At 47.5% G+C, this 24,602-nt stretch overlaps 1 protein-coding gene across 6 annotated transcripts in view; it reads right to left on the minus strand.

Moving 5' to 3' along the window:
• The window catches only part of LOC138516167 (malate synthase-like), a 494,080-nt gene that overhangs the window by 204,873 nt on the left and 264,605 nt on the right, over positions 1-24,602 (minus strand). For all 6 annotated transcript variants that reach the window (XM_069631088.1, XM_069631089.1, XM_069631087.1 and 3 more), the window contains 2 exons: positions 15,700-15,856; positions 3,096-3,294 (listed from right to left, as the gene is read on the minus strand). In XM_069631088.1, the coding sequence (XP_069487189.1) occupies positions 3,096-3,294; positions 15,700-15,856 (356 nt within the window). The remainder of the gene's footprint in view (positions 1-3,095; positions 3,295-15,699; positions 15,857-24,602) is intronic.

Consider the following 24,602-nt stretch of genomic DNA (forward strand, 5'->3'; position numbering starts at 1 on the left):
TGCAGTGCATACAAGACTGTTTGCAACATACCCCACCCTTACATAATTGTGTAGGATTACACAAGTGCTCATTGAAACAGTTTTTGTAGAGCACCGAGTTACCATATAATGTATGAAGATCTATGCCCATGGGAAATATGAAAACTTGGAAACAATGCAGATTGTGTGAAAAGCATTCTCCTGTCTAAATATCCAGTGCCCTGACATGGACAAGTAATTCCAGGCATAGTCCATACCCATTATCCCTTGTAGGCAAAGTAGATGATATTGCAATGTTGCTCTCAACTTCTAGGGTAATGATAGCAATGCTAAAGTAGGAGATGCTGAGCATCACATTCGTCTTCTCAAAAACCTTAAAGGGCAAATTAATATTTAAGTGTTATAATGCATTAACTTGGAAGGGTAGGCTTCAAAGCACTTGTGTGACATATGTACAAAGAAGAGGAAGTATGGGATAAGGTTACACATCCGAGTAGACTGCTTACTTACAGTTAGTATCTGATTGATAGTTCGATTATATATTGTGGGTGACTCTTGGTGAGGCACAATGAGTAACAGAAATTCTGGCGTGTGAACTTTATTCATATTACAACAATCAAATGGATGTAGCTACACATCTGCTAATCTTTCGCACAGCCAAGAGAGGAAGCGTCAAGGTTGTCCGGTAGTATCCTAATGTGTTCTGGGGCAGAAGTTGGAGTCATAAGGTGAAAGTGTGGTAGTCAAGTTTAGGAGTCATGGGTTGGGAGGGACCATTATTTGGTTAATGAATGCAGGAATATCTTGGTTAGATTCTTCCGTTCCTGGAGCCAGTTTTTCAATTAGTTTTTAACCTCTTGTGTGTGTATTTTGCTGTTGGGGATTTTAGGTTTTTATGGTCACCCTTGCAAATAAGCAGAATATCAAGACTAGTTACTTATTTTAAGAGAACAAACATATCCGGTAATTGCTGTGGCTTGTGCCTTATTAAATCTTTGCTGTGGCTTGTGCCTTATTAAATCTTTGAATAGGTGAGAATTGTCTGTGTGTGCTGCTAAAATTCTTCTGAGTGGCACCCAGAAAGAAGCTGGGCAAGCGCACATGCGCACAGTTTAGAGGGAACATTGGTTGTAGCCCCTGATATTCTATCCAGGGCTACAACCAAAAGACCCAGGGCTATAGCCCCCTCAGATCCCCCCAACCTCCTAGCAACGCCCATCTCTCATTCCACTCACATGACATCAGACAGCATATTGGCAGGGGAAAAGGAAGAAGATACTATACTTATCCCCCTAAATCCTCCCAAAAAAGAGCTAGGATCGTGGAAGAAATAGTGACTGAGGGCAAACTGGAAGGTGGGCAGGTACCGCAGTCATGGGTGATGATTTATCAGCGCCAGGCAGAAATGTCTCTGAGATATCCCGGACCATAGCGTTCTGATCAAGCGGAGAGACTACATTATGTAGCAGTAAAAAGTTGTCTTGTGTTACAAGTTTGTTGTAAGTTAACAGGGATGTTGTGAAGTGAGACGCCCCTGGTAAAGAATGCCTTCCATCACAAAAAGAGTTGGCAGAGTATAAAAACTGAAGCCTCACCCTTTGCAGGCCAGAAGTCACCTACACCCGATCTCCCCGGCGTGTGAGTGTTTTACTGGGAACAGGCTCTTCGATAATCTGACACCGCCAAGATTACATCACTTATCAAAAAGGTTTCTAGTGAGCGCTGAGGAATGTATAGCTCACAAAGGCATGAAGGAATATGCGACACCTTTCTGAAGGGGGTAAGGGTTGTTAAAGGCACTGTAATGCCTAGAGCCTATTATCTGAATTGATGAATCTGCTTAACCTTCAACATTTCACACCGTTTGCCCCCCTGCAGAGTTAGGGCCAAGCTGGGCCCATGAACAGCTCCTTAGCACCCAACATCCCTCTGTTTGTGGCCTGGCACTCGGCCTTTCCTCCAGTCTAGAAGTTTGTGAGTGACGTTGGTTGTCTTCTGTTTCCTGATCAATAGAGAGAAGGGGGGCTGGGGGGGAAAGGGAGGGGGGGTGCTCTCCCTTTCCCCCCCAGTATGCACAGCAACACTTCAGCTGAAGAGGGTGAAGGGGTCTCCCCTGGTGGGCGAAAGCCTTCCTGGAGCCTCATTGACTGTCAAAAACCTATCTTCATAAACCTGAAATGTGTTTGTGACCCACCATGTAGGTAGGGCAGGTCCAGGCCAGTGGGCTTGAGATTCAGCCAGCACTGTTTGACAGCTGAGAGTAGCTCTGCGCTTTGCTGGAAGCAGGGATGGACTGGGAACCAAAAGAGGCCCCGGAAATAATGTTCAAATTGGCCCCTTGTTGCACATTTTTAGCAAGCCAACCCCTTTCCTATGAGGAAATTTGGAAATAAAAAAGGTAACCACACAAAAGAGGCCTAGGGTGCAGGTGCCTAATGGGAAATCTCCAGAGTTCCCTGTAGGCCAGTCCACCCCTAGTTGGAGGAATATTTATCAGCATTTGTAGTACATTCGGTAACAAATTGGAATAAGGTATCTGTGGCAAATTAATAAAGGAGATGGGCTGAAAACGTGCAGAGACTACAATACCACTTTAGTGTTCCTGTATTTCAGCTCCATGCCTCACTTGAGTGCAATCACACTTTAGTGTCCCTGCATTTTAGCTCCATGCCTCACTTGATTGCAATCCCACTTTAGTGTTCCTGCATTTCAGCTCCATGCCTCACTTGAGTGCAATCCCACTTTAGTGTCCCTGCATTTTAGCTCCATACCTCACTTGATTGCAATCCCACTTTAGTGTTCCTGCATTTCAGCTCCATGCCTCACTTGAGTGCAATCCCACTTTTGTGTTCCTGCATTTCAGCATTTCAGCTCCATGCCTCACTTGAGTGCAGTCCCACTTTAGTGTCCCTGCATTTCAGCTCCATACCTCACTTGAGTGCAATCCCTCTTTAGTGTTCCTGCATTTCAGCTCCATGCCTCACTTGAGTGCAATCCCACTTTAGTGTCCCTGTATTTCAGCTCCATGCCTCACTTGAGTGTGCATGTGTGCGTGCATATATCGTGTGCATTCACACATGGACCAAACAGAGACCTACCTCCAGATGCACTCTTACCTCTTGACCGTCGCAAGGACTCGTTCATACTCTTCACTCTCTCTATCGCCCGGCAGCAGAAGGGCAGCCATGCCCCCAGTAGCAGGAGCCCCCCTGCGGTGGCACGTCTGCACCAGCAGATCCATGTAACTCTTTAGGAAACGCTTTTCCATGTTCACATATTTGCTGCGATCTGGCAACAAGAAATCTGCCCGATGCCCTGCAAACAGTAACACAGGAGCAGATGGTTAGGACACACGTACGTTCCTGTTTACAGGGTGCAGGCCTTGATCGACACGCACACCTCTTTCCTAAGTGTTCGGGGAGGGGAGGTTTGAGGGGGGCATTATTTTGGCCCGGATTTTGTCTGGATTCATATTCTATTGTCCCATGAGTGAAGGAGGGACATGCAGTATCTGTTTTATACCATGCAATATAGCAGAAAATAAACATTAGCAAAATTAAATAAAATGTTGTCATTAAATTAACAATTGATACACCCTGCATCGTTGTTACCAGACCGGCACACTCTGAGTCTGCGTGCGGCTGGCGGGTGGGGCGGCACCCGCTCGCAGACTTACATGGAAGCACCGGAACTGTTGAACATGTTGATTGATTGATTGATTTGTTTATTTATAGAGAGCTTTACACCAAGGCGCCTTCCGTGCTCCCCAATCCCATTGAGTCCCATGGAACTGAAATGGGAATGGGGATTTACCTTTTCTGACGCCTGCCTTCCCCGACCGCCGGGGCTGTAATGCCCCAATATATCCAGCAAGTCAGGCACCGGAAAATCTTGCAAATCCAATGGCAGCCTGACAGTTTTACCGGCATGGACTTGTAATGAAGCCCATTTACTTTGTATTTCCTTTCGTCACACTCACAAAAATAAAATCTGTTTCTTAGTTTGCCTAAATGGTAAATACTGAATGGAAACTAATACAATATGAAAATGGTCAGAGAGGTGATATATGCATGTCCTTTTATTACTGTGTGCAAAGAGGCAAAGGCTGCCACAGCACATTTTTTTGTTAGAGGGAAGTGTATGCCTGCCTTTCGAATGAAACCCCCCAAAACATGATTAAAGAAACATGTGGTTGCTTCTAGGCGTCTGAATGTTGCCTGCGCATTTGCTTGTGCGAAACGGGGAATAACTGTGGTTCATCCTTCGTAGAAGAAAACGAACACGCTGCTGGAGTAAAAACGTAGCGAGGCCAGGACGCTCCTTCAAGCATAGCACATCCTCATCAGCGCAAAGGCAGAAGATGAATCCAATCAGGTGGGCCAATCGCGAAACACGGTTGACAACGAGGAGCTCTGTTAAGAGTCAGGAACCGGGGTGTGATGGGTTCCCTGCTGGAAGAGCTTGCATTAAGAGAGGTCCTAATGAATCAAACAGACACCCATTCCATTTTTGGGAATCATTACGAGACCAATGCAGCGATCATCTGGATGGACGTGATGGTCTCCTGCCCACCGCTTTCTTCTAGTGTGAGGAACCTTGGAATCACAATGGACAGCAACCTTACACTAGAGCCACAGGTTAAAGCCATCTGTGGTCGTGCAGTGAGGCCCTTCTTAAGCTCCAGTGGCTTGTTCTGCAGCTCTTTGTCCAGATCACAACCTGTGATGCCTTCTATTGCTCCTCCATCCATTAGCCCCCACCCAGCGACTTCCTCCAAGCTCTTTGACTAGGGTCTTCTGTAGCTTCCCAAGCCCATCTGGTGACAACCAGAACCTCTCCAGCTGCAAAGTTGGGACACCACTCTGCAACGATCTTCACTACGATGCTCTGACTCACTTTCACAGCTTTTCATTTTCTTTGGGAGTCCTTGGACGTCGGTTGGCATCTTGCTTCCTTTCATCTAGTTGTAGCAGCCTCTGCTGTAGACCCTGCCCACCGGCCGACAAGTGTGTCATCTCTGACTGCTGCTCCAGGTACCCACCTATGCAATTTCTACAGCTGGCTCTCTTCTTTGGGTTCCTCAGGCTTAACTCGGGGTTCTGGTTCTTTTCATCGGCAGTGGGGGCTTTGTTGCAGACCCCCCCCCCAGCCTGCACATCCAGCTTATGACTCTGAGTCCTCCAAAGCTCCTCTCTGCACATTCCAGAATGGCATGGTGGTGTGAGCCGACTTCAGACACTGGACTTCATCCCTGGGGTCCTCTTGTCTTCCTTTGAGTCTTCGTGGGCTTCTCTATTCCGTGGGGCTAGGTATGCATACCGTATATTTTTGCCCATAGATTTGCCATTTACTTGTAACAGGAACCACTCAACCAATCGGTTTCCGGCTTTATTCTTAAGGGAATAAACATTTTTATTGCAGTTGGGGGATTTAATTTTTAAAGGTGCATGTGAGCCTCACCAAAGGTGTTTTGGGACTTTTGTCTGACTCTAGACTTCTTTAAAGCCACTTTCTGAAATGTTTTTCATATCTGAGAAGTTTCTATTTACTGGTAAAATAGTAGATACTTTGTTGCCAATGTTTCAAGAAAGAATTCATGTTTATAAATATATCTGATCGATCTTGCCTTATTGTGTATCTTGAAAGGGTTTCCTGCACCTTTTAACCGTCCTTCTCCCTCAAAAGAGTGTGCCTTGACTGCCCAGCGATACTATCACTTGGGGAAACAGGATAGCTCAGTGGAAACAACATGTAGGACAAGGAGTTCAGTGTACCTGGGCTCGAGAAACAGAGCTTAAGAAAAATATTCCTAACACCCTGCCTACTGGGGTAATTACTGGCTCGAAGTCAGGGATTGAATTCAGGTTCAGGTTGCCAGCCTCACCATAAAACACTAGCTAAGCCTGACCCACCTTTCACAGTTTTGACCATCATCTCTAAGCCAGCCCTGCGGTCATACAATCTTTCTAAAGGGGAGACCCTTTACCAAGTCCTGTAACCCTTTTAATGTGGACCCCTGTAAGATCAGCTTGCTGGTTTAGAAGACAACTGAAGTTCTCCCCTGCCCCGCGCAGCACCGAGAGACCCACAAGTGCACTGTGAGACGAATAAATGCATTCATTCATGACTTCATTCATTTATTCCAATGTGCATGTATATCTATGCAGTGTGTGGGAGGAGTTGTATGCTACAAATCTGTGTACACGTTTCAATCATATCTATGTGTGAATGTATGTAGTGACCAACTTAAACACGTAGGAAACAGGTTATGGGTGGCCCTTAGCTCGCCCTGACCTGGGGCAGATAACGTCAAGATGTGCTCTGAAATAAAGGCCAATCAAACGAAATTCAGCCAGTTCCAGCAGCTTCCCATCCTTTTCAGATGTTTTTAAAGGCCGTGTGTTTAATACACAGAGGACCTCATTACGAGTTCCCCGGTCCAGAAAAAATGCTGGAAAAATTGACGGTAATACTGGCACCAGCATTTTTACCAGACTGGGGAAACCTGATTTTGCGAGTGAGGCCTTTGATCTACCGGCAGGCCTGACCTACCAGTAAATCAGGTCCTTACCGCCAAAGAAATGCCACAATCACTGGAACCGGTAATACTGGTGTCAGTGATTCTGTCAATCCCATTGATCCCTTGAGACTCCATGGAATGGGAACTTAACGCCGTCCCCCGCCTGTAGTTTCCCAGTAATACCGGGATATCAGGCGGTGGAGACAGTAGGGGCAGTTTCCCAGTATCCCGCTGGAATTACTGCCGGGATACCGGGAAAATTGTAATCAGCCCCAGAGTCTTTTGGAAGCTGGCTCCTAAATGCCCAATGACTTGGGAGTGAGGTCAAAATCAGCATCTACATTTCGGCCCCATCTCCCCCGCAAGGTCAGCACATTTCATGAGTGTCATAAAAAAAGAGGCGGGGGTGCACCTTGGTTGTAAGGAGGGATTAAAAAAGTCCACATAGCTATTCAAAGAAATGTAGGGTTATTTTGTAATCAGAGGCATATCGAAAACCCACCTCCTCTACACTGCTTTCCCTAGCATTAGTAGGCATTTAAAACAGTTATGCATCAACATCTCCTGTGGTAGCCCAAAGTTGTTCCATCTGTGTGCACTAAAATATTGATAGCATTCAGCACATTACATAGAAAGGACGATGTTAAATATAGCATCTTAGCATAGCAAGGATTAGCATAGTATAGCCGAATCCAAACCTTTGTTTCACTAAATGGTTAGGTTAGGGGTTTAAATCTAGGAGTGAGGAAGTAGGCTGACCCAGGGGCACAGTTATCCAAAGAAAACTCCACACACTGGTACACTGAACATGTGCACCTTTAACCAATAGGCCAATACGCATGTAAGTCGATAGAACACACAATAAAAATACCTGATGTAAATATAAAAACAGCAAATTGTCAAGAAAGGCACAACCTTTCTATAATTTAGGCCCACTACCTGGCAATAGGCACTTTACATTTAGAGATAAGGGGTGGGAGGAAAAGAGGGCCCATACATTAAGACACACCGCATTTATAATCATTGCTGTTCCCCACATGCCAACACATAATACTGCCACTGTAACATTAAACCTCTAGTCTAGGATATAGCATTTGCAAAATAGAAATGTGCATCCTCCAGTCAATGTAGGACCTCGAGGGGGGAAACATTCGAACACACAGCCAGACGGCCCCGTAACACCAGCACACTACACTTCCAGAGAAACAGAGGGACAGTGACACTAGACATAGTTTTTAAAAAAAAGTTTTTAATTAATTTTTACAAACAAACAAACAATAAACCAAACAAGTAGTGCATGTTCCAACAGTTTCAATACACTTTTTTTTAACTTCCTAACCACTACTCCCTCTACCCCACTCCCCTTGCGAGTCTATTGCATTGAACCTTCAGTTTCCACACCCTGTGGTTCGGTCACCTCCTCCCCAGGCTCAGTCGGGTCGTCCAATGACCCAAACAGTCCGGCTATCAGTGATTTCCAGGCCATCAGGATTCATTCTCCTCCTCCCCCCCATTGCCACATGCTTCTTGCCATGCCGTGGTTTCGGCTTCTGCCCATTTTTGCAAGTCTTTCCACCACACCTCTATCCTCGGCACATGACATGACTTCCATCACATGGCAATCCTTCTTTTTTCTAGCACATAAGCCAGGTCCCTTAGTTTGCTTACGTTCCTGAGTTTCTGGGGTCTTGGGAACCCTCCCAGCAGACAGGCCCACACCGTATCCACTACTATCTTGACCCCTCTTCCTCCTAGTTTCTCCTTTACACCCCTCCAGAACCTCTCTATGATCGGGCATGACCAGAACATATGCACCATGCCCGCGTTCTCTTCGTCACATTTGGGGCATGCTTGCCGACCTGCATTCTCGAACCTCGATATCCTCCAAGGCGTCATGTAAGCCCTGTGTGTTATGTACAACTGTATCTGTTTGAGCCTCGTGTTTCTAGACACCTTCTTATGATACCCCTGTGCCCTTTCCCACATCCCATCTCCCATTTGGGCCCCAACCTCCGTTTCCCAGTCCATTCTCAACTGCGTGACCTCCTTCCCCACTTTAGACATCAACATCTCATACAGTCTGGAAATCTCATGACCCCCCTCAGCTATATCATATATCACGTCTATGGTGGCATCTAATTCTTCCCCCAGCACAGTTTCAGGCCACGTTCTCTTGATCCTCTGTACCATTCTGTGGTACATAATGTACTGGCCTTCATGCAACCCAGCTACTTCCCGTAGCCCCTCAAAAGTAACACTGGAGCCCTCCTGCCAGATGTCCCCCATCGTTGCCACCTCAGCCGGTTCCCAGTGGGTCCGGAGTATCAGTCGCAGCTGAGCGTCCGCCCCTGTCAATACTACCAATGGCATCTGCGATGAGCATGGGGACGGGTCCCCCATCATTTGGCATGCCCTTCCACCCTAGTAGCATCATTTTAGGGCGCCCCCCCCATTTCCGCTCTGGGTGCCCACATTACTTCTTTCAGATAAAAGGGTGCACAATCCTGCCCAAACAACCTGTGTTCGGAGGTCTCTTCGTCAGATAGCCATTTGGCAACATACTGCAACTGGCTCGCCACATAGTACACCTCGTAGTTGGGCAGCTTAATTCCCCCTTTGTCATGGAAGTTCTGAAGCTTCCACAACGCCACCCTGTTCCGCGTGCCGTGCCACAGAAAGTCCCTACACATGCTATTCAGTTTGGTGAAAAACCCCCTAGGGATCAAGTACGGTATATTCCCGAAGTACTGTAGGAGCCTCCGCAGGACCACCATCTTTAGCATCTCTCCCCGCCCCATCATCGCCAGAGGCAGCTTCGCCCAAAACCGCATGCACTTCTCGATGTTTCTAATGGCCACTTCCGTGTTACACTTGTGCTCCTCTTCCACAGTGTGGTATATATTAATCCCCAAGTACCGAAACGTGCGAACTGCCCATGGCACTTGCAATACAGGTAATCGCTCCAATGGAATCCCCGTGTACCCCCCCCCAATGGGAACATGCTGGACTTCTGGGGGTTCACTGCTATACCAGACAACACCGCATATCTCTCCATCACTTCTAGGATGTACTGGAGATTTTCTTCTGGGAATCGTAGGTACAGCAGCATGTCGTCTGCATATAGGGAAATCAGGTGCCGCTCCCCTTTCACCTCAATGCCTATAGTGTCATATTGTTGCCGCAGATAGATCGTAAGAGGTTCCAGGGCCAGTATGTAGAGCATAGGAGACCACGGGCATCCCTGTCTAGTACCCCTGCTAAGCTGCCACCTCTCTGAAATCACAGATCCTGTCTTAACTCTAGCCAGCGGTTCACTGTACAAAATCTTCGCCCACCTCACATAACCAGGCCCTAACCCATAGTGTTTCAGGGCCGCAAGCAGCCACGGCCACCTGACGGAGTCGAAGGCCTTGATCGCATCCAAGGACACGATTGCCATTTCCTCATCCCTTCCACTGCCAAACTCAATGATCCTCTGGAGTCACCTATGATTATTGGTGATGTTTCTATGGGGGGCATAGCCCGTTTGATCCGGATGTATTAACTTGCTAATGACCCTTTTCAGTCTATTCGCCAGGACTGCAGTCAATATCTTGCCTTCTTGGTTCAGCATCGACACCGGTCTAAAGGAACCACAGCTACGCCCAGGTTTATTTGGTTTAGGGAGAGGTACTATGACCGCCTCTCTCAGTGACTCCGGTAAGCGGCCCATCTCGAATGCTTCGGTTATCATTTCTAGCAGTGGGGGGAGGACCTCTTCTATATATACCTTATAAAATTTGCTTGGGAGCCCATCTGTCCCTGGGGTCTTACTAGTAGGCAACTGCCTCACCACCTCCCCCAGTTCTTCCAGGGTAATCGGGGAGTCCAATTCCTCTCTTTCCTCCTCGCTTATCTTGGGCAGCCCCATATCCTCCAGCATTTCCTCTAGCATTACACGGCTGCTTTCCCCGTCTTCCCCATATAACACTTTATAATAATCCACAAACGCTTGATTAACTCCCTCCTGGGTATCCTCTACGCTACCATCTTCCCTTTCTATAGTTCTAATTGTGGCTCCGGGGGTCTCACTCTTATATAACCACGCCAAAAGTCTCCCCGGTTTATCGCCTCCCGCATTCTGTCTCTCTATGCACTTTTTATAATTAAGGTTACACAACCTCTCCCAATATTCTGCACATTTTTGCTGTAGCTTAAGTATCAAATCTAGTTTCTCCGCTGTATCATCACCAGCTTTTAAGGCCTGTTCCAGTTTTGCTTCCGTCTCCCTCAGTTCAGCTGAAACCCCCCCACTGCAGGTCCTTGGATTTCGCCATGGCCGCCCCCCTCATGACAACCTTAAAGGCCTCCCATAATGTCCCCGCCGAGTCCACACTCCCAGTGTTGGTTTCAAAATAGTTCACTATCTCCTCCCGCAAGTCCTCTCTAAAGAAGGGGTCCCTCAACGCCTCTGCTCGTAGGCGCCAAGTCAGGATCCTCGCCCTCGGGGGGCAATATTGCCAAGCAAGAATCAGGGGCGAGTGGTCCGAAAGGACCCTGGCCCTGTACTCTATGTATGCCGTCTCCGCTATCATCTCAGGTGATGCAAAGACATAGTCCAGTCTCATTGATAACTTCTGTGGGGCCGAGTAATGCGAATATTGCCTTTCCCCAGGGTGCCACACTCTCCATGCATCTTCCAGCCCAAAGTCATCAAGCAGTGTCTTTAGCGCCCTGGCTGCAGGGGCCGGTCTGTCTAATTTCCCATCCAATCTATCCACCCTCGGGTTCAGTACGCAGTTAAAGGCCCCTCCCCAGATCACCGTGCTACCCACACACACGCTCAGATTCGCACTCAGTGTCCTAATGTACGCCGCTGTGTTTTGGTTCTGGGCGTACGTGTTAACAATACTTATCTCCCTGTTCTCTACCAATCCCCTCAGCATAGCCATCCTCCCGTCTGTCTCAGCCACCACTTGCAACCGCTGAAACGGGACATGTGGCGCTACCCATATAAGTACACGTCTTGCGTAGGCCGAGTAAGATGAGCCCACCAACACCCCTTTCCATTTTTCAGCAATCATCTCCATCCTCTCACGTGTGAGGTGGGTTTCCTGCAGCAATGCAATGTCTATTTTCTGCCTGCGCAGATGCAGCATAACCTTGTTCCTTTTTAAATAGCTATTAAGCCCCCGCACATTCCATGTGAGTATTTTAAGGTCTCCCATGACCTAGTATGGTCCCGTTCCCTCCCCCCCAGGTATCGCTTAGCTTCAAGTTCCAATCCAATCCATATAGGCTCGCATCCCAATCTAAAACCCCTTTAACCAAAAACACACCAAACGTCCCGTTCCCTCTCCCCCCCGCCTCCCATCCCTTCCCCAACACCCTCCTCCCCAACTGTTGCCCAGCTCCATCCCTGGGTCTCAGGCTCCCCCGCTTCTAGCTCTTTCCGGCTTTCGTATGTACTCGAAGCTCCGCAGGGTGAGGCTGCCCTACTGGCCAACCTACTACAACTACAACTATAATTCGGGGGGTAGGGTACTTCCACCCTGCTCTCCAATAGCACATCAGTGAACTACACATTGCCAAACAATTTAAATATATGTAACTGCCACTATATTCCAGTCCATCAAGTCTCTCACAATCAGCAATATGTAATCGAACATCAGCCTCTCACAGCCAGGCCCATCGTTCTCAGCCTTCGCTTAGGTGCCCTCGGGATGTTCGCTCACCACCCTGGCAGTATGCATAACGTATCTGAGTCACTTTTCACGTCCATTTTGTGTCTCTTCCGTGTCTTGATCCGGGCAGCCCTGCAGATCCAGCCATGTTGATGCTTCCTCCGGAGTGTTAAAAAATCCAATTTGCTCTTATTTACGATCTTCAGTTTCGCAGGGTACAGCAGCATATATTTTATCCCAGCAGCCCGTAGCCTCCTTTTGATAGTTACATAGCTGTACCGCTGCCTTTGGACCAGCATAGTATAGTCCGGGTATGTCGTGATAGTACACGAGGCCCTCTCAATTGTTCCGCCTTTCTGAAAATATTCCAATATTTTCTCGCAGTCTTTATAGTTCAGTATTTTAGCAATTATCGCTCGTGGAGGGGCCCCTGGTCTCGGCTTCCTCATAAGGGCCCTATGTGCGCGCTCCAACTCAAAACCCTGCGAGAGTGTACCAGCCCCAATTGCTTGTAGGAGTAAGTTCTCAATGTAATCGTTCGGGTCCTGGCCTTCTTCGCCTTCCGGCAAGCCCACCACGCAAATATTGTTTCTCCTCGCTCTCCCCTCTGCTTCTTCTGCTCGAGACTCCAAGTTGGCCACTTGTTGTTTAAGGACATGGATCTCCTTTGCATTGTTGGTGCTGGTGTCTGTGTTAGATTTCACTGCACCCTACAGACAGCTTGTGCGTTCCGCCTGTCCCCTGACATCTTGTCTCAACAGGGAGACTTCGATGCCCACTGCTTCGATTTTAGATTCCAGGGAAGTGCGTAGGTCCATCATCGCAACCCCCCAAGATTCCTTCAGCTCCGTGATGGCTTCTAAAATCTGATGGTTATCGGCTGCTGTGGCACCCTCAGCCTGTGCCACCGGGTCTTTGGTTGCGCTGGCCGCAGGAGACTGCTGTGTTTTTGCAAAAATATCCATCGTGGGTTGTTTGTTCTTATTCTTGCCCACGGCCCCTCGCGCCGCCATATTCCGGTCTCTTTTGGGTCTCCCTAGCATCTGAGTGCCTTCCCAATCGTAATTTCCGCTCTTCACCGACCGTCATGGTGATCTCAGGGCAGTCGCGACATCCTCTCACCGCTGCTAGTTGCTGATCAGTGCCGAGCAAGCGCTGCTCGTGCTTGTCGTGGTGCGGCCTGCATTTTCACACCTCTGTTGCCCTCGGGCCCCTGCCGTCCGGGCCAGCCCCCGAGCCTCCACGACCCAAGGCCCACAGCCCCCAGGGGTTTTGTTCCGTCTTCACCTCGCCATTGCCGTTCTTTCCCGGTGGCCGCCGCCTCTATTCGTCCTATTCAGGTACCCCAGTGTCGTTTCCTTTGTTGTCGGCCATCTTGTGTGACAATGGACCGAACTGCCGCCGTCGTTCGTCGAGCAATTCCTCCCGACTCCCGCTTACGATACTCTCAATCTTTACACAGTGGGCAGAGCATACATTTCCGTGCGTGTGTGATCAATTCTGGAACCAATGGCGCACTTTCAAAGGTAGTTTTTTCGGATCATCTGTAGGATCCTCCGGAGCTACACAGGAAGCACGTCCTACTCCATGGCTGCTCAAGCCACGCCCCCGTGACACTAGACATAGTTACATTGCACTCAGGAATTCTTATAAGCAAACAGTGGAATACAATACTTCAAAAGTACATCAGATCACAGGTGTGCCAAAGTGCCACTTGTTGGCCTAAATCTCAATGGACCCAAGATGGATGTAGGAAAAAATGTCCAGGGGCAGGAAAGTACCCCTACAGTCATTTTGGAAGGGTTTTAGGTAAGTAATATGTTCCTCATAGCAATGAATGGGTCAAAGCCAATAGGCAAATCTGTGTTCGAGGTAAGTCCCTGTTCTACCCCATAACTGTGAGTATGGCGTCAAAATACGCAGGAGTCACCAGAGGGGACGCTAAGGAAGAGCTCCAGAGGAAGGATAGAGAAACAGCAGCCATGACAATAGATGCAGCACAGTAGGATTCCGACACAACGGAAGTCAATGTAAAAAAGCAGCTATGGCCTGCTTGCAGAAAGTCTCAACAACACACCAGAGTGATCCCTGGGGGTAGGTATTGTGAATAACCCACTAACCCAGCCCCAAGATGGTCCAAAACATCCTGGTGTGCACAATTCTTCATTTCAGGTGGGGTTACAGGACCCGAACAGCCAGGGACTTGAACTCCGAACCAAGGATGACGCAGACAGCAAAAAAGAAGAATCACACTTCCTAGGTGTGGGGCCCTTCAACCAGAAGTCGAAGCCATGACAAGGATGACTCCAGAAAGGCAGAAGAACCCAGCAAAGCAGGTTATGGCAACTCGATGGACAAAAGAAGGCACCTAACCAGCAAAAAACGGTAATAATGGGGACGATGTTGGGGTAAGCCAGGAAGCCCAAAGAAGCAGGAGAGGTAGGGTGTTTGGGTTCCAACAACCTTCCAGGTGTGAGCAGCCTCTAATAGCAAGGCGGGAGGCCCAGGTGGTAAATAAAGGAAGCAGCAGTAAAACAGACTTGACGGCACCATCATGGTAAGCCGGGGCCCAAGAAACTGGCAGCACTAGGGGGAGGAAGAGGAAGGACAAGGAAGGATGCCCGCCAGCTGAAAATTAGAACCACAGGTCCACCCAGGGTCTAACCAGTATGGCCATATCTGGTCCTGGGGGAATCCTCTTGGAGGTAAGAAAACCACCTGCCTTCTACGAAAAATCAGCAGAAGTGAGTGTTACCCTACAGATACCCATACTCACTGAGGCTGTCCTAAGCCAGCTCAACAACCACAGTAAGGGTTTAAAAAAAGCATCAGGCGGCCAGTCAATATGGTTGGCCCCTAAAACTGCCAATCACCCAAGACCACCCCACAGGATGTGGAATGGCAGGCCCAGGGCCAGGAGGTGGTCTATATGAGTTCAAACCACAATTGAGGGGGCATGGCTGGGCTCACCATAAGCCCACATGTGCACAACAGCCATTTTAAGTCTGCCTCGTGGTTTTTCGTAGACCAAGAAAGGCCTCTAACACAAAATGGCAGGACTTAAAAAAACATTATTACCCCAATGGTAACCAAAAGTGTACATTGGCTCCTAAAGCAGTAAATTGACTTACACCGCTGCTGAAGCCAAAATTAACATGCAGCTGCACCAGTCTACTTCCTAAAACCAATGTAGGGTGATAAAATTCCCCAAGGGCCAAAGTGGGGGGCGTGAAAAGCACCTCGGTCTAAGAAGCCAAATGGGCTGCCATGGTAACATATATTCAGAAACGGTATCAGTGGCAATGGGACTTTAGTAGAAACCCTTCTGGCCACAAAAATAGATTACAGATCCAAAAAATAACAGATGGAAGGGGTCCCTAAAAAGGGCCTTTAGAACTCCCAAAAATGAAATTCTGTCCTAACAGTATGCATAAAAGTCACACGAGCACTCAAGCTGATGGCCCCAGTTCTATCATGGAGGGACACAATATGGGCAACTTTTGCTATATCATCCCACATCAGCAAAGGACAACTTACCAAATTTATTGACGAAGGATGCAGAATAATCCCAGAGACCACAGTTCAGGCCGGCAGAGTGATCTCTCAACTCGTACAGTATTTCTTCCATCTCAAAGGAAGCCAAGACACTCTCTATCAGCACTGTGGCCTTGATGGTGCCAATGGGGAAATCCATCTACACAATGTAAAAAAGAACAAGCACACACCGCTGTATTATACTTGAAATAGATCATGCACATACAAATATTTCAGGTTGTCACAGAGCAAAGACTTTCCGGTGGACGATATTCAGAAGGCCCATTATGGTCATTCCTCCATGTGTACTCAAACACGTCTCTTCATGGCATACCAAATACAGTGAGGATGGGCCCTCTTACCCCATCTTCAGGAGCAAGAGACTGAGGCAGACCTGACTGATTTCAATGAATTCCAACAAATCCTGAGGGAGAGTTGTATCTGCCCTTGCAACCAGCACCGAGGGCTGGAGGGGCAGTAGTGGGTAGGGAGGTGCACAGAGGGCTGAAACCAGGTGTTGCACAGCAATAATAGCTAGCATGACTGGGCAGCCTAACCTATTAATGGTATAATAACTGTGTCATTATTAATGACATGTATGCCGCCAGACCACAGCCTAGCAGAAACCCTATTAGGTTCAGCAATGCACTTTCAAATGGTCACTCAGAGCCATGTGGCCATGCTTGTGGCAGTATAGCGCTTTAAAAACACTAAATAACAAAACAGCAGAAACAATGTCGAGGGTGTAGAGGTATGAAAGTTGGAGAACAATGTATGACTGCAACTAGAGCCTTTGTATCACATGTAGAGTAGTGAATGAAGAGTGGCTTTCGTAGGTCACTATCTCACATGTGCCTTCACACAAGTCCTTCTTTGCCTCAGGAGCAAGGTCAAATAATGAACCAAGTGAGGCAACAGGCTTTTAAGTAGTCAAGGTATTAAAGGACATACTTGTGGTATTGTTGCTCTTCATGATCTTCTGGAGCCCAGCTGTGCGTGCGATTGTCTGGAGTGCAGGACCTACAGTGGTCTTTCGAAGATCACCACATTTAACATAGTGATTTTGTCCTCCTTGTCTCTCCGAGTTGAACTAAAGAATGGCCCCGAAGCTATTCTGATTTTCTGTGTGTTTCCCTTGTCCTCCTGTTTGTATCTTTCTTGTGTTTCTTGGAGCTGGATGCACGTTTAAAGAGATCTCAAGGAGGGATTTAGATTGAGTGTGATCTGTCTTCTGGGTTCTTTTTTGGCAGATATTGAAGATTCATCAATGACCCAGTAAAGCTATCAACCTTCCCCAGAACAGGTTCTCTGTGTAAACAGCCATTTCCTGCGTGACTTGTGACAGCTTTCTTTGCAGTGGTGGCTGGGTCGTCGGAACCCTAATGATGCCACTGACTTCTGTTTGGCCCATACCCGAGAACTCCCAGGGTTGCCCCCACCTAGTCTCCTCGTTTTCTACTCCATCTCGGGGTTCCTCTTTCAACCCACCTGATTATTATTACGACCCTGATTAGTGTCTTCCTTGCTGCTCTATAAACTATTTACAGCGCTGTCCCGTGTAATAAGTTCACCACAAACAGACAGATATTATACAGACAGATATAATACAGACCGATATTATACATTGTGCAAGAATGTGCATGCTGTGGCTAGGTTAATGCTCCAGTTCCCTCGTCTTGCCAGGTCCACACCCTCGCTAACGAACTGCAGACAGGGAGTGTGTTAGAGAAAAATGCACACGTCTTAAGGCAGAAGTGTAGGGTATGTGAGGGCAGGGTGTTGGGGAAGGGGCTGTACTGGTAAAGGTTGGGAACACGTAATCAATATTTCTATGCACTCTATGAATGGCAGTACCACATATGTATGGGAGGCAGAAAAGCAAGGGCACACATATATCAGTATGTTGCAAAGATTGCTAGATATGGTTAACTTGTAGGCTGTTTCCCCTTACTTCCATAAATTGTGTGATCCTGGGCAGATCACATTTTCTTCTGAGTTTCTATTTCCGTTGTCTGTCAGAATTAGGAGTCTTCAGAAACTGGCTAGGCAACACACAGTTATTTTAAAAACAATTATGATCTCATACATAGAAGTGTGGGGTAGAACAACTGGTGTGGTCTAAAGTATTAGCTGCCAACTATGGAACCCTGAGATTGGCGTTCTAATGCCATTATCGGGACCAGTTGGAAATGGGCTCAATGGCAGTATTAATTGAAATATGAAACAAACAAGCAATTTAAAATTAGGTGCTCATTGGGAAAAGGGTGCTATGCACGGTAGGTGGAGAGGGTAGTGCCGATCCGGGGGGAATGTGTGTCGGCAGCCTATGGGCAGATTGGAGTAGGGCATGGGGAGTGGCTGAAAGCTTGGTGTCATACGTGGGGCAGTGGTGTCAGTACCCAGGGAAGGGTCAGAGTGACGTACCATGCATTCAGATGGGATGGTGCGTTGTGAGTGGCTCACTGTGGGTGCGTGATCGCTGATCCGCAGAGAGCAGTAACAGGTGCCTGGCATTACTCATGCATTACTGACGTAGATCCGGGAGTAGACCGTAGTGCTGGCTAGGAAGGTTGTAGCAGCCACTGTTGTTGGAGAGCAGATCGTTCAGCTGCTGCACAGAGACTTGATATTCTGACATGGCTGGTGCATGTGGCAGGTTGATGGAGGTGGGAGTCGTCATCTCACAGCTACTCCTCACAACCATGGCTGGGGCTTTCTTTGCCCACAGTGGGGGCTGGTGTCCACTGGCATCCAGGAGTCTGGACAGCTCTCTGCCCTGCCAGCACACCGGGGGCCCACTGCCTTTCAGTCCTTCCAGCTTGGGTCTCCCCCCACCCAAGCCTTTCAGGTCTGTGCACAGCATCGGCAAAGCAGCCGCAGGGACCGTTCGCTGACAGTTACAAAATGGTAACAGTTTGTAGCAAGCTGTTACAATTTTGTAACCATCAGCCAGAGGTCCCTGCGGCTGCTTTGTGGCCCATGTCTTTCTTTCACTCTGTTCCAGCTGAGCATATGGCCCTTTGGATATCGTGCATGCAATGGATGGGGATGCAGAATAACTCTGACACCAAATAATTGAACCAACTCTGTTTTATTAACAATTATCTAAAACAAGGACTTACAACTGACATCAATGGACGTTCGCTCGAGCTCCCAGTGCATTTCTCATAAATAAATCCTTAAATGCAAAATATACATCAGACATGACATCATACTACGTGGCAAATAAGAAAAACCTAAGAGGGATTATGATACGTTCAAGGGGAACATCTAAGTACACTTTCTATAAGGGCTGGGACCGTGATTGGCTATCTACTGTCAGGTGGACAATTTATGCCTACCTTTAAAACATGTCATCTTCAACACTATTAAGTACGGAGCATATCATTGGCTTTCAAACTATAAGGCCCTTCGTTATACGGCCCTCTATAATTTGTTGGCATGCCTGTGCAATGTCTGGAACATTCAGTTCACTTAGCAGCACATAAGCTTAGGCCCAGGTGCCAGGAGGTGGACTTGACTTTACCTCTCCACCCAATTATCCCAACACCTCTCATCATCCATGCCTTCTGCCATGAAGATTGTCTTTGAACTTGGCCTTGCAAAGTATTCTTGTCTCTGGGAATACATGGGAGTACAGGTTTTCACTATCGATGTTCTAGGACTCCACGCTCAACTCTACTTCCATCATTTGCTCACGTGACAGGAGACCACGAGTTGGTCCATTTTGCAGCATTTAAATGTCTTAAATGAATACAACTTGAAATGCTTGGTTTCTTTCTTTGCACCTCAACAAGGGATGATTCAACTTTGCACACTTGCTGCCTTCAAGAATAGGTAACCGACCTTGGCTGCATCAGCTTTGATACCAGGCCAGACAGCGTCGCCATTCGTTTCCACGATCTTAGCTTATTTTTGCTGCAACAAAGTTCCCGCCTTTTTTCTCCTTGGGTCCTGGCTTACTAAATGACAGGTGATGATAAGTGATGTCCAGTTTCTATACAATGGCGGTTTCACCTGCAGTCTATTCACTACATATAGCCAGCTTCTAAGATTACTTAATCTACTTGCGTTACAGCATCTGTACATTTATTGAATGGCGCGCATTTTCTGTAGTACTTCGCACACGTGCAATCTTCTTTTTGCATATGAAAGTTTACTCGATCCTTAACTACATCATCAGTTTCTGTAAGAGTCATGCATTCACTTCAGCCAGTATCCTCACGGCATCATGTTCATCTTTCGTGACGTCACCAACTCCTCTTTTTACTTCTTTTCATATTCCTTCAGGGAGTTCCTCCCTCGGATTATCGTCTCTTCTAGGATACATTTGATAGGATTTTCTCAGTGGGTGCCTTCTTTCGAATACTTGCCGTGGTATGCTCACAACTGCTGGTGTTAAGCATGGCACAATCTCAGACTTCCAACATATAGGAGGTAGGGGGCGGGATTTCCTGCAGAGGCATGTAACTACTCCTCTACACAGTTCTGCCCTAATGTCATGCTCATTGCCCCGGTTTTGCGAGAGGTGGCCCTCTGCACTATTTTGCACTCACTATCCAACTGCAATTGCCTCATTGTCCATGTGCATCTCAAACCCTTGAAAAGACACACACATGCACACATACTTTTCTTTCTGCCTGGTCCCCCACTCTACTGCTGCTCACTGCCTTTGGCATCTGCACCTATTGTTAATGACATCGAATGACAACTTCCCTCTCTCAATGACGCCTCTACGTGGCCCATGGGACTTCACCAGGGTCCTTCTGTTACCCTCCTCCATTGCACGAAAGTCAACTGTGTCTGTTTGCATTTTGTGCAAAAGGTCCCCTTCCGTGCAATTCTGGAGATTTCCAAAACAGAGGGAAATGTGAAGAGTAAAACATAGGTGAAATCACCCATACTCTTAATTTTTACAATCCGGTATTATATATTTCCAGAGGCTGCAATTACGCTGTAATTGCAGCCTCCAGATAGCGCTTTGTAGGCAGCATTTACAATGGATGTGTATGGAATCCGCCTGATTTTAGCAGGTGCTCAAGTCGGAAAGACCCAAAAAGACCACATTATTTTGTTTGAATGGTACAAGTGACCGAATTCGGCCAGTACCATTCGTACAAAGACGAAAATACCAAACATGAGGAGCAGTGTTTGCGGGGGTGTCCCCCGCTGCCCATGTTTGTTATTTTCGGCTTCAGGGTTGCGGGGTGTCTCCCGCTTCCTTGACATTGGAAGAGGGGACCCAAAAAAGAAAAAGGGACCCTGCCGTGTCAGATCCGACCGCGTTAGAGGGACGGAACTGACGCCACAGGGGTACAGAAGAAGCGGCAGCCACCCAAATGGTAAGTATGGTGGGGTGAGGGGGTGGATTGAATTCGAAAAAATTACATTTACGTAGAAATAATCTATGGTCTTTAACGTGAATTTTTCCGCTTTGACCTAATCACCCAAATTCGCATAAGTCAGGAGGATTCCGTAGGAACCCTTTGGTTCTCATCCAGCATGAAACTACATGCTGGCAGAAAACCATGTTGCTCTTTGAAGGCAGAGCAGGAGAGAAGCACAGAAAAGTATATCCCGTTTTGTGGCCCGGATCGGCTGTCAAATGTCACCAAAATCCCCAGGATCGTTAAAGTGAAGAGTAAAGAGCTTTTCCATTTCACTTCAGTGATGTGGCTTTTAGAAAATGCCGACAAGGAAAGGTTGTAGAGGTGCACACTCGTATCCCACAAGTTCAAAACTATTGTATAACACAATTAAATAATGAATTAACAGTTTCTTGGTGCCTACCTATTAGGCCTGTGCTACCAGGTCTATAACGATTGAAAAACAAAGAATGGTGTCTCAGAAGCACGCTGAGACACAAATAGGTGAACTGCTATTGCAATAAATATTGCACAAAAATTCCTAAAGTTCATTACACGTAAGAAATTTTCACAAGGGTAATTCGTAAAATAAAACTTTATGGATTTGTCAAATCAATAATGGTTCTTCACAGAAATTATCAACTCAATTAATCATTGCAAGTTCATAAAGTAACAAAATTGAAAAGTCGAGATATCGTATTATGAACATTGAGACTAACTAATGAACAGAAATTGTTTGAATTTTGAGTTTTCAGGTATCTGGGGTCAATTGTGATTGTAAACAATTTACATTATGTGAATTTTATTGCTATGATATGATGTGAATTTATCATATGAATCAATTTTGTTACTTTATGAACTTGCAATGATTAATTGAATTGATATTTTCTGTGAAGAACCATTATTGATTTGGCAAATCCATAAAGTTTTATTTTACGAATTACCCTTGTGAAAATTGCTTACGTGTAATTAATTTTAGGAATTTTTGTGCAATATTTATTGCGATAGCAGTACACCTATTTGTGTCTCAGCGTGCTTCTGAGACACCATTCTTTATTTTTGGAAAATGCCCCCTTTAACACCAGAACTCTGATTCAGGGCCCCAGAGTGGACTGTTCGGTGCATGGTGGGGCCCCAAATCAAACACTTTCATGGCCTTCTATTGACCAAGATATTGGCCTCAGATCACAAGCGACACCTAGTGCCACAGGAACAAATGCCCAGCAGGCCCAATGTGTAAACGGCACCCTGCAATCAGAAAGTGGTACTTGCAATCACAGAAGCGGCAGGACGTCCATGATAGTAGGACAATGCATGTTTCCCATTATGGCCAGGCCTCCACTGGTTCTTTGCGGGACATGCCCCTTCTTGGAACAAGCAATCGCAGGTCTGGAGAGAATACGGTGTTGAGTAACAAGAACCAGAGTAGAACGTTAACTGTGCAGAGCTGCTCATGATGGTGTGACACTTTTTAATGGGTCCCCTTTACCTACAATTCATCTAATGGTTTCAAGGGTTTTATCTTTCCATGTGCACCTTTTCGAGAGCAGCCAAATCTCTGCTTTCACATCTTAAAGCAGCTAACAAGATGAAAATGTTCCTGTCTGCATTGATGGGACTTCTTAGTTGCCTCTCAAAAAATGTGCTGGGTTTAAGCCGGTCTTTTGCGAATGAAATAGGCTACAAGAGGCATCAAAATTCTCACCAGGAAAACAAAAACCTTACCTAAAATGTCTTACCTCTTAACACCTTAAAAAATAACCAAGACACTGGTTCCAGTCACTCTTGAACAATGGACGAAAGAACTGAGCTGTGAGACACATAGGGGTCATGATGGAGGGGACAGGGACATGTAGGAGGGTGCGAAGTGCTGTGCGATTGCAGGAATCGTACTTGCTTTGTTGTATTATTAGGTTCCACCTGATATCCTGAAACCTAGCCATGACTGCAATCTGCCCTTCAAGCGAAAAAATAAGGAAAAAAGGAATTAAATAAGCTGCTGATACATGTTCTGTCATGGAAAAATGAATATGATTGCAAGTTGGTGGTCCTGAGTAAAACAAAGGAATAAATAATGTTGCTGAAACTGGTCAGCCAAAAAGAGGAATACCCCTGAATGATTGTGATGCCCACATTGAAGCAATCTTGACACATTTTTTATCATCTTTTATTTCTTGTTAGATAGATGAGGGCAAAATAAAGTATATATAAGTCCCCATCAAAACGCACGGTTATCATATAGTGGGCGCTGTTGCACACGACAGAGATGGGCGCCTGATTGTAGTGCTCCTGCTCCACTGAGAAATCCTGCGCCTATCTATCCGTTTCAGAACTGCCTGTTGAGCCCAAACTACATGTACAGACAGCCCATCCACCCGTGGCGGGTCTGGTTAACTCCTGAGGTCCGGAGACTGGAGACGCTGAAGTTACAGTGGCGCAAAGATCAGCTGGCACACGCGGCAAACGCGATCCGACATCGAGCACCGAGGAGTGCTACTCGAGAGCCGCAGGCGCGGCTGAAAGGGAGGCCCCAGATGGGAGGAGACTGACAGGGTAATTCATAGAAATTCGCACAAAAGTGGCGCACGCGACTGGCGCACAGCATGCCTGTGTGAATGTCTGCTCCAGCCGCGTGCGCTAAAATCGATTTCCGCGCACAGCGTATTCATGGATTTTCGCATCCAAAACCAGCCGTGGCGCAGCGACCCTGCAGGAGCCCCAGTTACGCCCCCAAGAACGCCCTCGCGCAAGGAAAAGCCTTCAAAATCCCCAAATAATCGCAAAGGGCTGCGCTAACCCTGGACCAGTTCACAGGGCTGGCAAACAGCAAACGCCAAGCGGGGAACGTGTATTTCAGTGGTTTGCGGGAAGTTCCACACGCGATTGTCCTGTGGACGTGTGCATCAGGGGTGCGCGGGAAGTTCCACATGCAAAATCAGCAGGGTACGTGTATTTCAGGGGTGCGCGGGAAGTTCCACACGTGATTTCAGCAGGGTACGTGTATTTCAGGGGTGCGCGGGAAGTTCCACACGCGATTCCATCAGGGTACGTGTATTTCAGGGGTGCGTGGGAAGTTCCACACGCGATTGGCCCCGTGCGAGCAGGGTACGTGTATTCCAGGGGTGCGCGGGAAGTTCCACACACGATTTCAGCAGGGTACGTGTATTGCTGGGGTGCGCGGGAAGTTCCACACGCGATTTCAGCAGGGTACGTGTATTTCAGGGGTTCTGGGGAGTACTACACGTGAATTGGCCGTGTGGGTCGCTCTACAACCTCCACGGCCCCTGCAGGCAGCCCACACCAAGGGGGACTACCCTGCACCCCTGCTCATGTCCCGCAGGCAGCCCATCCACCATGGGCATGCCCCCCCAGCCAACCCACATGTCACCTTGCATTACTGATCAACAATGCATGTCTCCCACCACCCCCACCCCCCAGCAGTGCAGGGGCAGCCTCCACCAGGCCCCCACCCATGTCCCCCTGCACCCCCACCCCCCAGCAGTGCAGGGGCAGCCTCCACCAGGCCCCCACTCATGTCCC

This window comes from Ambystoma mexicanum, chromosome 6q (assembly GCF_040938575.1).
Source record: "Ambystoma mexicanum isolate Mex_15411 chromosome 6q, UKY_AmexF1_1, whole genome shotgun sequence".
NCBI classification, from domain to species: domain Eukaryota; kingdom Metazoa; phylum Chordata; class Amphibia; order Caudata; family Ambystomatidae; genus Ambystoma; species Ambystoma mexicanum.